We start from the raw sequence: 14644 nt of genomic DNA, 5'->3' as shown, positions 1-14644 counted from the left end.
AATAAAATTGATTAGTTCACTGCAACATCTAAAATGGTTTGAACTAAGACACTTTGATTATCAACATTTGTGGTAGTAATGATAATAAAAAAGAGAGTGTTCTTTTCACTTGAATCTTCAAGAAAGAAAGTCTCAGGATGGGTGAACCTGTATTTATGTATTCAAATACATGAAATGACAGTTCCTGTCCCACAAGGTTCTAAAGGTCAAGAGTTTTGACCTTAGACTTAGTTTCGACGTAGGCCTAGTCCACTACAGTCCCCCCTTTGGAAATCATCACCTGTCCATGGGGATGAATTCCAACTATGGACTTACGCCGTCGATTGTCCTTGAAGCTTGATGTAATCCAGCAAAGAAACAAGAGTCAAGAGTAATCCAGCAAGGAAAACAAAAGTCAAAAGTAATCCAGCAAGGAAAACAAAAGTCAAGGTAATCCAGCAAGGAAAACAAAAGTCAAGGTAATCCCACAATGTTCTTGGTAATTCCATTGTGTTGATTATAATTCCATATCGTCTCGATAATTCCATTGTAGCAATGCTTTAACCCCTTGGAAACAGAGTCTGTAATCCATTGGAAAAAGTCATATAATCCACAACGGTAAATCCACAACGATTGGAAGTGTTGATTAATCAGCATACAGAGGGGTACCCTTGGATTGAACTGAAGAAGCGGCCACCGGATGAAGAGTGGAGACCAACGTCAGGATTGCAGGTCGCCTCCAGCGAAGGTTGTCTCCAGCGACGTCCAGCCTGTGCCGTTCTGGTTCAATGTGTCATGCAATTATGTGGTTTAAGGTGGGCTTATGAAGGGGATTTTACATAAGGCCTTAAACTATATGCACCTGGTGTGTAAGCTATTATGGTTGGGAACAGCTACGACTACCAGTTAAGGGGTGGAGCATGCTGAAAGGGGTAACTACAGGGGTTTAAGCCTATAGAAAAGGGTTCCAAACTATTTTTCCATTTCTAACTTGGCTTAAGTTAGCTTTACATGGCAAAATATAGTTTGGTTCAAATGTCTGTTGTCTTTTAGACGAACGACTTGAGATTGGGTGTTTGGTTTCCTCATAAATGTTTTGGAAGTCTATGGCGAGACTCATCAAAAAGAATTAGCTATCCCCCCGAATAGAATTGTTCGAGTAGGTTCGGCTTAAGCGTTGTGAGATCAATGTAGATTATGGTACTTAAAGTAGCAATAATATACATTGACTCCGCAAAGATTGCAATTTAATGAATGAACTGCATGTTGGCATGGTCAAAGGCTTCTTAGTCTCTAACTTACTACACACAAGATTCATTCTTACCTCAGAAACAACCAAAATCAACTAAACAACGTTTCAACACCGACAAGAGTAGTGACTAAGCATCTAGAAACATCGTTTCACTGCTCCTCCTCACCCTGGTTGTCAGTTTCAGTCACGTTGTCCCGTGTGAGTGGCTTCTTTGCAGACCCGCTTACGCGAGGCATAATCATATCGAGGTGCGCTGCATGGCGATCCACGTCGACTCGGAGTGACGTTTGGCCCCGGGACAGGGATGCGAGTATCCCACACAATACGAGGGTTATCGTCATTAGCAGGGCTATGATTAATGTGTCCGCGCTCGACCACGCATAGTTAATTGGTTGGATCGGGTTCTTAGTTGTGGACCTGAGGGACTTGAGAACTTGGTTTATTGGTTCCACGTCGACGACTTGGGTGCCTTCAAAACGGATCCTTCCCAGAGTCTCTGGATCTATGTCTATAGACATATTTCCTAGGTACTCTGAGTCATCCAGAGTCGCGTCCCATCGTTCCGGATCGAGGTGATAGAGCGTCAAATCACCAATGTGTATGGTTGTTCCCTGGGGAACACTGATCCACATCGTTTTGTCCGGTAACGTCAAAGGTCTATTTGCCCCGGGTTGATCGTAGGCTATGATCGCCTGTCTTTGAGGAGCGTTCACTAGCCAACGAGAGCCAATTATTTCCGCTTTTGCATCTTTAGCCAGGTGTCGAGGCGTTACGGTCGTTGAGCACTTAGAATTTTCCGGAATAGGTGTTAACCTGCATATGCCCGCGGTTTTATTCCACATAAACGGTTTGCTCAGGCACAGATAGTGTATCTCCCGAGTGAGAACACACATCTGCAGGTTTGGAGCTAGGTAAACGGAGGGGTTGTCGTCGTGGTACGCAACCATCCTTGGTGTGTCAATTTGAACATGGTTTTCGCCGTGCCAATTGCCAACATTTACGACGTCCCTGAGTCTATATATGCCGTTTGAGGGAATTATCGGTAGGTTGATAATGAACGCCATTTCAAATGTTTTGTGATTGACGTAGATTGGGATTGCGCTACCGAGAGTGTAAGCCAGGTGTGCCTGTGTTTGCGTAACTTTTTCGTGCGTAGCGGAGCTGAGGATGTCGTTCACCATCTGTAGAGAGACTAGATACGGTGGGATCCTACCGGTGGCTAGTGTATCTACCGACGAACTGATATCTCTAAGCATGTCAGCAAAAATCCTATCCATTAGGTGTGCGACAGCGTAATCCGCTTCAACCTTAAGGGCTAACTCATTTACCGCATGTACGAGGGCTTTGATTTCTTGGGTGGCACCCAAGAGGGTGAAGATTACCAGGAGTGGTACCATCATTGTCCTATGGAAGCACAAAGAGGTAGGTCTTAGCTTCGTAATGGTCAAGGGTAGGTCCTGTGAATTTAAACTATGGTTAAGTTTATTATCCATTATTTATCTTCTGCTTGGATGACCCTTATTCCCACGAGGTCAGATTTTGTGAGATCTTTGTCTCCTGAGGAGTTATTGCACGCCTTGTGTGGTTTAACCTGGTTACGGTGTACCCATTTAACAGTTGGCTCTTTTTGGCCTTTACTGATTTTTATCTGGTAGATAATTGGAGACACTTTGTCGGTTATCAGATGGGGTCCAGTCCATCTGGGCATCAGCTTACGGGCGAGAGTTCCGGTCCCGGACTCTCTTCTCCCAGTTTTGGGTGCAAACGTGTAGTACCAGACCCTGTCTCCCACTTGGAGTTCCTCGTGAGAGGCCTTTTGGTCGTAGTACGCTTTGCGTCCTTCAGCTGATTTTTCCAGGTTTTTCTGTGCGAAAGCAAAAGTGTTTTTAAGGTGTCTTTCCAAGTCTTTCATGTATTGTTGTGTGGTGTAGGCTGTTGCCATGGCAGCATCGCCTGGTTGGTACAACAGGTGTAGAGGGAGAGTCATTTGTCGACCCGTCATCATCTCGAAAGGAGCGATGCCAGTCGACGTGTGTGGAGTGGCCCTTATGGCCATGAGGACCAGAGGGAGTTTCACATCCCAGTCCTTGTGGTTTGCGGCTACGTATTTTTTCAAAATACTCACCACAGTCCTGTTTGCTCTCTCAACCTGGCCTGAAGCCTGTGGGTGGTAGCCAATATGGAAGTTGGCTTTGACGCCTAGCGTCTTCCACAGTTCCTTCATTACTTCACCTGTGAAGTGTGTACCTTGGTCTGAGTTCACCCTAAGGGGAAGTCCAAACCTTGAAAATACATGATTCATTAACAACATAGCAGTGGTTTGTGCTGTGTCATTAGGGGCTGGTAGACATTCTACCCATTTGGTAAACGCGCAGGTTACCGTGAGAAAATATTTATTTCCTCTAGAGGTCTTAGTGAGTGGTCCGACCCAGTCAATCTGGAGGTCCGACCATGGAAATGCAATGCCTCTACTATGCAGTGGTGCTCTGTGAAGTGGTCTGGATGGTTGAAACTGGCCACAGATCAGGCACCCTTTTATGTAGTCTTTGACATCCTTTTTCATTCCAGGCCAATAAGCAATCTGTTTCAATGCTTTCAGCGTGGCATTTTCACCCTTATGTCCTGCGGACGGAAGGTCATGTGCATGGACTAACATCACCCCCCTGTGGTCATGGGGGACCACGAACACAGGTGAGGACGTCCGTCCATGAGCAAAAGTTAGGATGCCTTTAACTAGTTTCAGCTGTTTGCGCAGCTGAAAGAGAACTTTGAGGTCTGGATTGGAATCCAGCTCGTCTTTCGATGGAGTGTATTTGTCTGGGTCAGTCAGATACAGCATCATCGAGTTAATTGCAGGATCCAACTTCTGAAGTTGGATGATGTCTGGGTCAGTCAACATCGGGCGCACAGAAACTGTGTTATCAGCAGGTTTAGCTGCAGCTTGTGCGCGTGTGACTGCCATTACCTCAGTTGTAGCTTGTGACGACTGAGTGTTGAGTAGCCAGGAGGGGTCAAAGGACCACGTGGGTCCGTCAACGGCTCCTTCCTTGGCTAGGGAGTCTGCAAGGTCATTGTAGTGCTTGTCATCGCCTGGGACCCTGGAGTGTCCTGGAACTTTCTTCCAGAAGATCTGTAGATCATGTGATGTCACTAAGTGATCACATGTCATGAAGAGCTCTTTGTGTTTTACCACCTTTTTGTTGCTTGTGAGAAAACCGTTCTGTTTCCACAGAGCGAGATGACACAAGAAACTGAGTCGAGCATAGTTAGAGTCAGTGCAGATGACTAGCGTCTGGATGGAGCGTTCCACTGCCATTTGTAGGCCTATTAGGATTGCAGCTATCTCAGCGTACTGAGAAGACTGAGAGCCCAATTTATAGCCAAATGTGACCTGTTCCAGGTCTTGGAGGAGAACACCTCCAACACCTGCTTTGCAGACTTTCTCGTGGTGGAATGAACATCCATCCACGTACAATGTCGCCATATCTTTACAGATATTGCCATCAAAGAAGTGGTGATTTGGGTCCTCAGCAGCTGAGGGTTTACTCACAACCGGCTGTTGGGTGGCTGGTACATCCTGTGTACATTCTTGGCAGATTGCCAAATCAGTGCCCAAGTGCGACTTCTTATTTTGACCGTAGCGGATGTCTAGGTTAAAACTTTGAAGTGCCATAAGCCAGGTTGCAACACGTGAGTTTGTCACCACACCATCTCTGATGCGTTGGCTGTTCAGAAACGTTACTGGCTGGTGTTGTGTCTCAACAATGATCCTCTGTCCACCAATATAGCAGGAGAAATGTTTCACTGCCCACACAGTGGTCAATAGAGCCTTCTCACAGTCTGAATACCGTAATTCAGGGCCTGCCATCGTTTTGCTGGCGTAGGCCACAACACGCTTGTCTTTGTCGTGTATTTGGTACAGACCTGCACTCATGCAGTGAGGTGAGAAGCCCACTTCCAAGTAGAACTCTTTGTTGTAGTCTGGGTAGACTAGACATGGGGCTAACTTGAGCCTGTCTTTAAGAGCGTTCATCGCCTGCTGCTGTGTATCAGTCCAGACAAAAGGAACGTCTTTCTTTAAGAGTTCAGTCAGTGGTTTTGCGAGGTCCGCATAATGCTCTATGAACTGGCGAGAGTAATTACACAGTCCCAAGAAACTCTGCAGTTCCTTGAGATTGGTTGGGACTTTGAGGTTGTCCAGGCCTTGGGTGCGAGTCAACTGTGGTTGTATTCCGTCCGGGCCTACTAGGAGGCCAACGTAATCCACCTTGGTTCTGCACCACTGGCATTTCGACAGTGAGATTTTAGCACCAGCAGTCGTTAGCTGATTGAGGACGTGGTCGATCTCAGCCAAATGAGAGTCCAGTGTCGGCTGTCTCAAAAGGATGTCGTCCACGTAGATCAGTGTCCCACGCTCGTGGGCGTCTAGACTCATGTTACATACACAAAAGCATTTTTGTTGTTTAAATTTGTGGAAATGTTCATTAAACCTGTATTTAATCTGGTATTTAAGTGTGTTTATTTAACTGTGTTTAAGACCTATAAGGAGGATTTGTTGATGGTCGATTTAAACATTAAAACAAGCCGGATCAACAATGTGTTACTTCTGTCAGCCAAGAAGAAAAAAACTGAGGCTGCACAATAAAATTTAGCATTAAAATGTAAAAAAAAAAAAAAAAAAAAACACACTGCCTGGACTTTAGTTTATTGTTTCTGCTTTTATGTGAAAAGGCAGAATTTTTCAAGCATAACTCCATTCAGTAGAGCACTGGTAGTTCAAGTTGGTGATTGTGCAAAGCCAGGTTCACAAATGATTTTCTTTAAGACGTAGTCAATTCTCGTCAAGAAGACATACTGTCTTACATTGATTCAATCATATATCCTACAGTATGACAAGAGTTCCTATCAAGATTTTATAATACTGAGCTCACAGTGTAACATGTATGAGTCCTTGATAATTTTTTTAAGTTTTCATGAATAAATTTTTATTAAGAGCTTTAAGGTCAGCTCTTTCGGGCTTTTGAAAAGTCAGAAAGAGCTGACCTTAGAGGATATTTTGTTTGACAATCTAATGTATTCTTTAAAGCAGTAAATCCCATCTTTAAAGCACTACTCAGCAACTGTGAGCTGACCGTAGGCTACTACAAATAAAAACATGTTATCAAGGTTTTCTGCTCATTTACTTTATACTAGAGTCCGACCGATATATCGGTAGGTTCGATATTTTAGGCAGATATGGGCGTTAGGGTATCAGTATCTGTATCAGTATCTGTGATAATTGGCCCATTATGCACCAATATAAATTGTCTGATTTTCACCCCTAAAATGCTGGGAAATAGCTGTGATTGTCCAATGTATCCAGCAGGGGGTGAGTACTTTCAAGTCATAGCTGTTCATCTTAAGTTTCACTTTCACATTCAGCACAGACGAAGCAGGTAACAATACCGTGTAGTGCATTTTGTTGAACACAGCATGGCAAGTTTATTTTAACTGATCTGTAAAATAAATCAACAATAATAAATCCTATTCAATCCTCCAACCTGCTTGTCCTTAGCTATGTGCCTCTCAAGTTAGCAAGTTAACGTTTAGATAACCTAGCATAGGCTATTGCCTTGTAAAACTTTATCCAGAACAATAAATCTAACATAGAGGTAAATATATATCAGTGTTAGTAATGTTATCTTTGTCGTCCTCAATTGAGTCCTCGAGGCTCAATGGGATTTACCTGTCTAAATAAAGGTTGAATGAATTGAATTGTGACTGATTACAATGAACAGGGAAAGACGTTTCTTTGTTAAATTTATATTTTTGTAACACACTTAACTTTATGGTGAATAGTGGAGGATAAAAAATGTGAATGCACATTAGGAAGACTGTTTTTATGACCAGTGCAACACTTGTAAACCTACTGTGGGTATAGGTATAGAATGGATCTAATTTGCTTAGCTTCATGGTTGCTAACAGCCACTCTAAATAAACAAGTTCCGCTCCACTCACTGTTTACTTAAGACTTTTGGGGGTGGACAAAGCTAAAAAATTTCCAGCCATTATATCAGTTATTGGCATTTCAAATGAGCAATGTGGGTTTGCCTTCCTGTGGGCCCACCACCTGTAGGAGGGGCCATATGAGTCGGGTGCATGACGCCATGGGCAGTGGCTGAAGGTGGGGACCTTGGCGCTCTGACCCTGGCTTGCCAAAGCTGGCTCTTGGGACATGAAATGTGATCTCTCTGGCGGGGAAGGAGCCTGAGCTTGTGCGTGAGGTTGAAAGGTACCGACTAGATATACTGTAATTGCCGGTGTAAAAGGCACTACTTTTTTCTTACTTTGTACCCCGCGGTTTCTATGCAGGAGATCTTATTTACGTATTTTTTTTCATAATTTTCAAAATTTATATTTTTACATTTTATTTTATTTTCCTGCCATCTCTACGTAGTTTCAATGCCCCCAGGTAATCAGATGTACAAGGCCTTTTGCTCATGGTTTCAAATATTCAACCATAACTCCACCCACTCCATCATCATGTGACCAGAAGTCTTACCTGAATGACCAACTAGGTACTCTCGAGGACCATACCCCAGGATAGACGTGAATTAATTTCTTCAGATCATTCCCGTGGTGTTAATCGTATTTTGCGCTTCATGCCAGACCTGTTCATTTGTTCAGTGATAATGGAAAACGCGAGGAGAATTTCTTATGACACAGCTTTCATGTTAAAAGCGATCAATCAGCTGTCGAGGAGGAAACAGAGCTGCAGCCCGTAAGCTTTGCATCAACTTGTCAATGGTCGGGGATTGGAGACGCAAAAGCAGTCAAGTCTGATACATGTTTTAATATTAGTTTTTAAATTCTTTCTGTGCGACATCTTTCTGTGTCAGTAAATATGCATTTAAATACCAGGATCTCATTTTAAAGTCACATCCAAACATGAAACGGAGAAACAGGTGTCTTCCCCCCTCCCCTTTCTGTCATGAGAGCTCAACGGTGATGAAGTTGTCAGATTTATTTTTAAACCAATCAGTCAAGACTGAAACATGCTTAAATAAAAGTAAAAAAAATCTTTCTGTGCACAGTAAATATGTGTTTAAATACCAGTATCTAATTTAAGCTTAAAGGGCCATTAAACAGAACGGAGGAGCACTACATGGGCTCTGACTGTTGTTTGTGCCTATGCGCCAAATGACAGTTCAGAGTATCCGACCTTCTTGGAGTCCGTTGGTGGGGGTGCTGGAAGGTATAACAGCTGGGGACTCTTTTATTCTGCTGGGGGACTTCAATGCCCATGTGGGTAACAACAGTGTGACCTGGAGGGGCGTGACTGGGAAGAATGGCCTCTCTGATCTGAACTCAAGCGGTGTTATGTTGTTGGACTTCTGTGTTAGTCATAGTTTGCCCATCACAAACACCATGTTCGAACATAAGGGTGTTCATAAATGCACTTGGTACTAGGACGCCATAGGTCGTAGATCAATGATTGACTTTGTAGTCATGTCATCTGATTTGTGGCCTTGTTTTTGGACACTCTGGTGAAGAGAGGAGCTGAGCTGTCAACTGATCACCACCTGGTAGTGAGTTGGATCAGACGGTGGGGTAAGATGCTGAAAAAAGGAGCCCTGTCGGTCCTTGTTGGCTGGTGGGACTCTGGAGGCATCTGAGGAGTACCGGAGGGCCAAGCGGTCTGCAGCCTTAAATGTTGCTGAGGCAAACGCTCAGACGTGGGAGGAGTTCGGTGAGGCCTTGGATAAAGACTCTCAGTCGGCTCCGAGGAGATTCTGGCAAACCAGCAGGCAGCTGAGGAGGGGAAAGCAGCTCTTTACTAACACTGTGTTCAGTAAAGGTGGGGCACTGTTGACCTCAACAAGTGATGCCATTGGGAGGTGGAAGAAATACTTTTCGGATCTTCTCAATCCTACCAGAACATCTTCCATGGAGGAAGCAGAGTCGGGAGACATTGGAGTTTGTCTGTCCATAACTGTAGCTGAGGTCACTGAAGTAGTTAAAAAACTCCACGATGGCAGGGCTCCAGGGGTGGATGAGATTCACCCTGATTTCCTTAAGGCTCTGGATGTTGTGGGGCTGTCTTGGTTGACATGCCTTTGCAACATCATGTGGACATCAGAGGCCTTGCCATTGGATTGGAAGACTGGGGTGGTTGTTCCCCTCTTCAAAAAGGGGGACTGGAGGGTGTGTTCTAATTACAACGCAAATCATCTCCTTAGCTTCCCTGGTAAGGTCTATTAAGGGGTACTGGAGAAGCAAGTCCGATCATTGGTCGAACCTCAAATCAAGGAGGAACAATGCGGGTTATGTCCTGGCTGTGGAAAACTGGATCAGCTTTTTACCCTCACTAGGGTCCTCAAGGGATCATGGGAGTTTGCCCATGCAGTCTACAAGCGTTTTGTGGACTTGGAAAAGGCATTTGACTGTGTTCCTCGGGGGAAACTGTGGGGGGTGCTCTGTGAGAATGGGATTGGGGGCCATTGTTACAGGCTGTTCGGTCCCTATAAAAGTGGTGCGAGAGTTTGGTTCGCATTGCCAGCAGTGAGTTGGACTCAGCCAGGGCTCCCCATTGTCACCGATTCTGTTCATAACGTTTATGGACCCAATTTCTCGGTGCTGCCAGGGGGCGAAGGGATTCCGGTTTGGTGGCCTCAGGAATCCATCTCTGCTCTTTGCAGATGATGTGGTCCTGTTGGCATAAATAATGTTGTGATCTTCAGCTCTCACTGGAGCGGTTTGCAGCCAAGTGTGAAGCAGCTGGGATGAGAATCAGCACCTCCAAATCTGAGGCCATGGTCCTCAACTGGAAAAGGGTGGATTGCTCTTTTCAGGTCGAGGGTGAGGTTCTGCCTCAAGTTGAGGATTTCAAGTATCTTGGGGTTTAGTTCACAAGTGAGGGAAGAATGTAGCATGAGCTTGACAGATTGGTGCAGCATCTGCAGCATTGCAGACTCTGTACCGGGCCTTTGTGGTGAAGAGGGGGCTGAGCTGTATGGTAAAGCTCTCGGTCTATGTTCCTACCCTCACCTATGGTCACTAACTCTGGCTAGTAATTTAATAAAATAAATTAGGAGGCTTCTGATAGTAAATGATTGAAGTAAGCTTCCTTTCTTAATAATAAATATCTCCATTGTTTTGGCATTTACCAGAGGTGCGTTTCTGCCTCCTGATGTTTCTTGATTTGTAATAAAAACAGAATTATTGTCATGACATCCACAGCATACAGTTAGATCAGTGTTTCCTCTACCATTATACAAGTGGGGCGCCCCGCCCTGTCAACAGAACCGAGCACCTCGTCTACCGAACTGTGCGCACTCCCCCACCCCCCACAACCATCAATATAAACAGCATTGGGCAGCTCAAGACATGTCTCCGTCCCTGTCTTCTGCCACCCCCCTTCCCGACAAAAATCAAGGACGAGATGAGCGCCCAGCTATGGCAAGTTATCTAGGGGAAACACTGTAGATGATCAGTAACACTGACACTGTTGCAGTTTCCAACAACCCAGATTTGAGTTTTTTTAATCTGGTCCGGAAAAAAAAAAAAAACGTGACTGAGTAACCAGCAGGTGTGCCTTGCTTCCTCTTACCTTCTGGTGTAACGAGAGCACCATGTGCGGAAAGCTGGCGAACTGAAACAACACGAAGAAGATGAGCTGGGAGGAGAGGTGCTGCCACAGCAGCTGGCTCGTTCCTCCGACGTCAGCATCAAAGTGTTCTTCTGTCTCAGAGCGCTCCATGGCGTACACCACCAGGTCCACCAGCTGCTCCTCCAGCACCGGGCATCGCTGCTTTTGCTGGTGAGGGGGAGGAGGGAGCATGTAAAAGAAGGGGGCAAAGGGGGAGAAGGTTAAACAGAAAAACAGAAAGAGGAACATTTTTTATTATTACACTTATGAAGGTTTTTGGCCTTCTGACATTGTTACATACAGACATGGAAAAAACTTTTTTTTTCAATTCCTTGCATGCAGGACTGCATCTCCTTCCTGTCTGTCATTTGGTTTTGTTTTACTATAGCTCTAATCCAACATTTATGTTCTTGTAATTGACCCGTTGTATTATTTTTAAAAGGAGACCTAAAATCAAGAATCCAAGTTGGTGTATATGTTTAATTCCAGCACCTGCAGAAGATTGCAGGAGTAAAAAACTATTTTTTCCCATTTTAACATGTATAAACTAATAACAAAAGAAAGTCTTTGTGTGCATTTAGCATGAGATAATTTACAAAAACACTAATTATGTCATAAAGTAGTAAAATATGAATAACTAATTTCTAGTGAAGTTTTAGAAATCTTAAAAGAAGCACGTAAAACAACCATAATTCAAACAAGAATAGATTTGCATTTTATTGTATTATTATTTGGAGAAACAAAGCAATCTATTTAAGATAAACCTGTTACATTTAGAGGAATGATCTAGAACAGGGCTATTCAACTGGCGCCCGCGTTGACTTCAGTCTGGCCCACCAATGAGTTCATAAATTTAAAAAAAAAAATTTGAGGGGTGGTGGGGTCTGTTTTGGATTCTGTTAATTGCATTTATGACTCAATGGAATAAAACAAACATGTTTTAAAGGTAACAGATCATTGTAATACTTGGTTTAGCTACATAATGACTTTAATTTTCAGGTCTCTCTTGTAAATGAGTCCTCGAGGCTCAATGGGATTTACCTGTCTAAATAAAGGCTGAATGAAAAATTGCTGGATGTCCAGCCCCTGAACTGCTGTCTTTCAGGACCTGTGGCCCCCTGAGCAGTTTTGTTGAATAGCCCTGATCTAGATGCTTTTGAAGTAGTTCGAAACTGGTTTAAAATGCAGGTTTGTTAAACAGAAACATCAAATTTACTAAAAATATTAAGGTTGTTGACTTGAATACAACTACTGGTAAATAAATACACAAATCTAATGCAATCATTTTGACACATATACTTCACATTTCTTAATTAAGGCAAACTTTATAGGCTAAAAATAAAAGTTTTATCACATATCTAAGAGAAGAAACTTGAAGTCACACACCACTGACAGAGCAGAAGGAGATCTCTGCACTTTACTTCACGAGACAGAAAACTTTTCGCAGACAAGGAACTGAACAGCACAGCACAGCAAAAAATAAAAATAAAATAAAAGTCACTGAAAGAGCACAGCATCAAACATCAAACCAACCCGAAACATGCGACTGGTTCTTGCATGCACAACAGAAGATTTGGGAAGGTGAGGAGGTGGAGAAGTAGTGAGACTGAGAGTAAAAGGAGGAGGAGGAGGCTGCTGCCTTTTTACACATCCTTCTTACTGGTAACTGGCTTCTGATACAACCTCACTTCCTCTGCACCCAAACACACAAAACAGAACGCAACAAGAAGAAGAGAAAGAGGAAAAGGATAGACAGCATCTCTTCTGTCAACAATAAGAAATGTTCACCTAGTTAAATTAAAAATTAATAAGATAAGACTAATGTTCAGATGTCATTTCTGAATATTTGAACAAGTTCTGAACTGAGTTAGAAGACTGCTCCTTATTCACTCTAACCCACAGCAAACAAAACAATTATTAAACATCTAGCCTGTTTGCTGTCTGACCATTTCTTATTATTTTTAGTTACACAAAAGCCCAACTGAGATCGTTTGCAAATGGCAGCACTTCAGTTTTACTTTTGGAGGCAGAGGCTGCACAATCAAAGCATGGAGATGAACTGCTTTACACCCTCCCAACCATAACAGGCTGTGACGAGGTCCATCATAGTGTAACGTGACACTTTTCTTACGCCTCAAATAACAAACTAAGCGTGGGGGGATATGCAAATTTGAACATACAAGAGCAAGAAGAACTACCGGTATGGTATCAACAAAAATAAACAGCTGGAAAATATTATCTGTGGTAAATTTTTATTTTTAAGTGAGGCAAATGTTCCATTTGTTTACATGAAGGGGTGAAATTTAAAAACTGAACTGCAGCCAGTCTCGTAGGAGGCACTCGTCCATGGTGGCTTCAACTTTTAGCTTCTGGTCCGTTCTCTAGATGTGGCATATCTCGACAGTTTGGACTTGCTGTTACCTCATCAGCCATGTTGGACAGAAACTATTTCTTCAAACTCTGAACATTCTAAGTGCAATCAATGCCAAGTAAATATAAACTGGTTATGACGTTGCAAAAATCTCAATTCAAAAGTCTGAGCAATCCCTATCCACTTTATTCCTGGGGTCTCTACTGTATAAATGATTATTGAAACAACTTCCTGTAAGATACAGAAAGTAACAGTAAGCATTGGCTAACCATGGTAGTGGAGCACAGACCGCAGTTTATTTTAAAGTACTGTATTTCCCGTCGTACTCGTTGCACCAACCTATAAGTCGCATCAGTCCAAATATGTCTAAAAAAGTGGAAAAATCCATAAAAATGTCACTTCGCCATATACGTCGCATCTATTATGCATCACCGCTGATGCATCGCTTTGTTACGCGTCACCGCTGACAACTCGGAAATGTGAGCCGAACCCGAAAATGTGGGCCGGTGTTGTGCCAAAAATCGATGGGCTGCCAAATGGTGGCCACGGGAGCGTGAACAGGAGGACTTTAACAAGAATTTAACTAACACATTAAAACAATTATTTATTTGCTTGAAATTATAGTAAAGATGTGTCTCAGTCTACCTTTTGCTTTAAAAATGCACTTTGACAGTCAAATCATCTGTATTTCAAAACCCGATTGCGGACGCAGCGGGCATGCGCAGATGGACGAGCCTCCGCATTTCTTAGAAATTTAATAAAATAAACATCTAAAACAATTATTTTTTTGCTCAAAATTATAGTAAAGGTGTGTCTCAGTCTAACGTTTGGTTAATAAAATGACTTTACCGGTCAAATTAGCTGTATTCACTGCCTCGGTGGTCCGGGAGCGAGCAGAGGGAGGGAAAAAAGGAAGCACGAATGCTGCTCGTTTCTTCTAAATTTAGCAAGATAAACACCTAAAACAATTGTTTGTTTGCTTGAAATTATAGAAAGGTGTGTCTCAGTCTAATGTTTGCTTAATAAATGCACTTTAACAGTCAAATCAGCTGTATTCGCTGCCTCGATGCTCCAAGAGCGCGCAAATGGAGGAAAAAAAACAAGGAGGACCGCTGCGTTTCTTCGAAATTTAACAAGAAAAGCACCTAAAACAATTATTTGTTTGCTCAAAATTATAGCAAAGGTGTGTCTCAGTTGAACTTTTACTTAATAAATGCACTTTAATGGTTAAATGAGCTGCAATTCGCCGGGGCAGTGCAGCTGGTTTGACTTGCTCCAAGCAGCGAACAGAACGGAGGTTGGGGAATATGGTAAGCCGATTGTGTCATTAATAGCTGGTGAAGATTCTCAGTCATCCAAGACATGGTAAATTCAAAAAAGTTCAAGACAAAAACAACAAAGTATAAAGTATAAT

General features: G+C 43.1%; 2 protein-coding genes across 2 annotated transcripts in view; one reads left to right on the top strand and one right to left on the bottom strand.

The window, feature by feature from the left end:
* The window catches only part of LOC119417880 (mediator of RNA polymerase II transcription subunit 23), a gene marked incomplete at its 5' end in the record, with an annotated part of 11280 nt that extends 3285 nt beyond the window's left edge, over positions 1 to 7995 (top strand). Inside the window, 1 exon segment of the mRNA XM_037685130.1 lies at positions 7898 to 7995. Within this exon segment, the coding sequence (XP_037541058.1) occupies positions 7898 to 7995 (98 nt within the window).
* Positions 7996 to 10678: 2683 nt separating this feature from the next.
* LOC119417879 (mediator of RNA polymerase II transcription subunit 23-like) overlaps positions 10679 to 14644 on the bottom strand; it is an 8035-nt gene continuing 4069 nt past the window's right edge. The window contains exons 3-4 of the mRNA XM_037685129.1: positions 10821 to 11027; positions 10679 to 10690 (exon numbers count right to left, since the gene is read on the bottom strand). Coding sequence (XP_037541057.1) covers positions 10679 to 10690; positions 10821 to 11027 — 219 coding nt within the window. The remainder of the gene's footprint in view (positions 10691 to 10820; positions 11028 to 14644) is intronic.

This window comes from Nematolebias whitei, chromosome 12 (assembly GCF_014905685.2).
Source record: "Nematolebias whitei isolate Nwh7 chromosome 12, NemWhi1, whole genome shotgun sequence".
NCBI lineage: Eukaryota > Metazoa > Chordata > Actinopteri > Cyprinodontiformes > Rivulidae > Nematolebias > Nematolebias whitei.
Note: the sequence above shows the minus strand (reverse complement) of the source record. Positions and strands in the feature narration are given on the sequence as shown.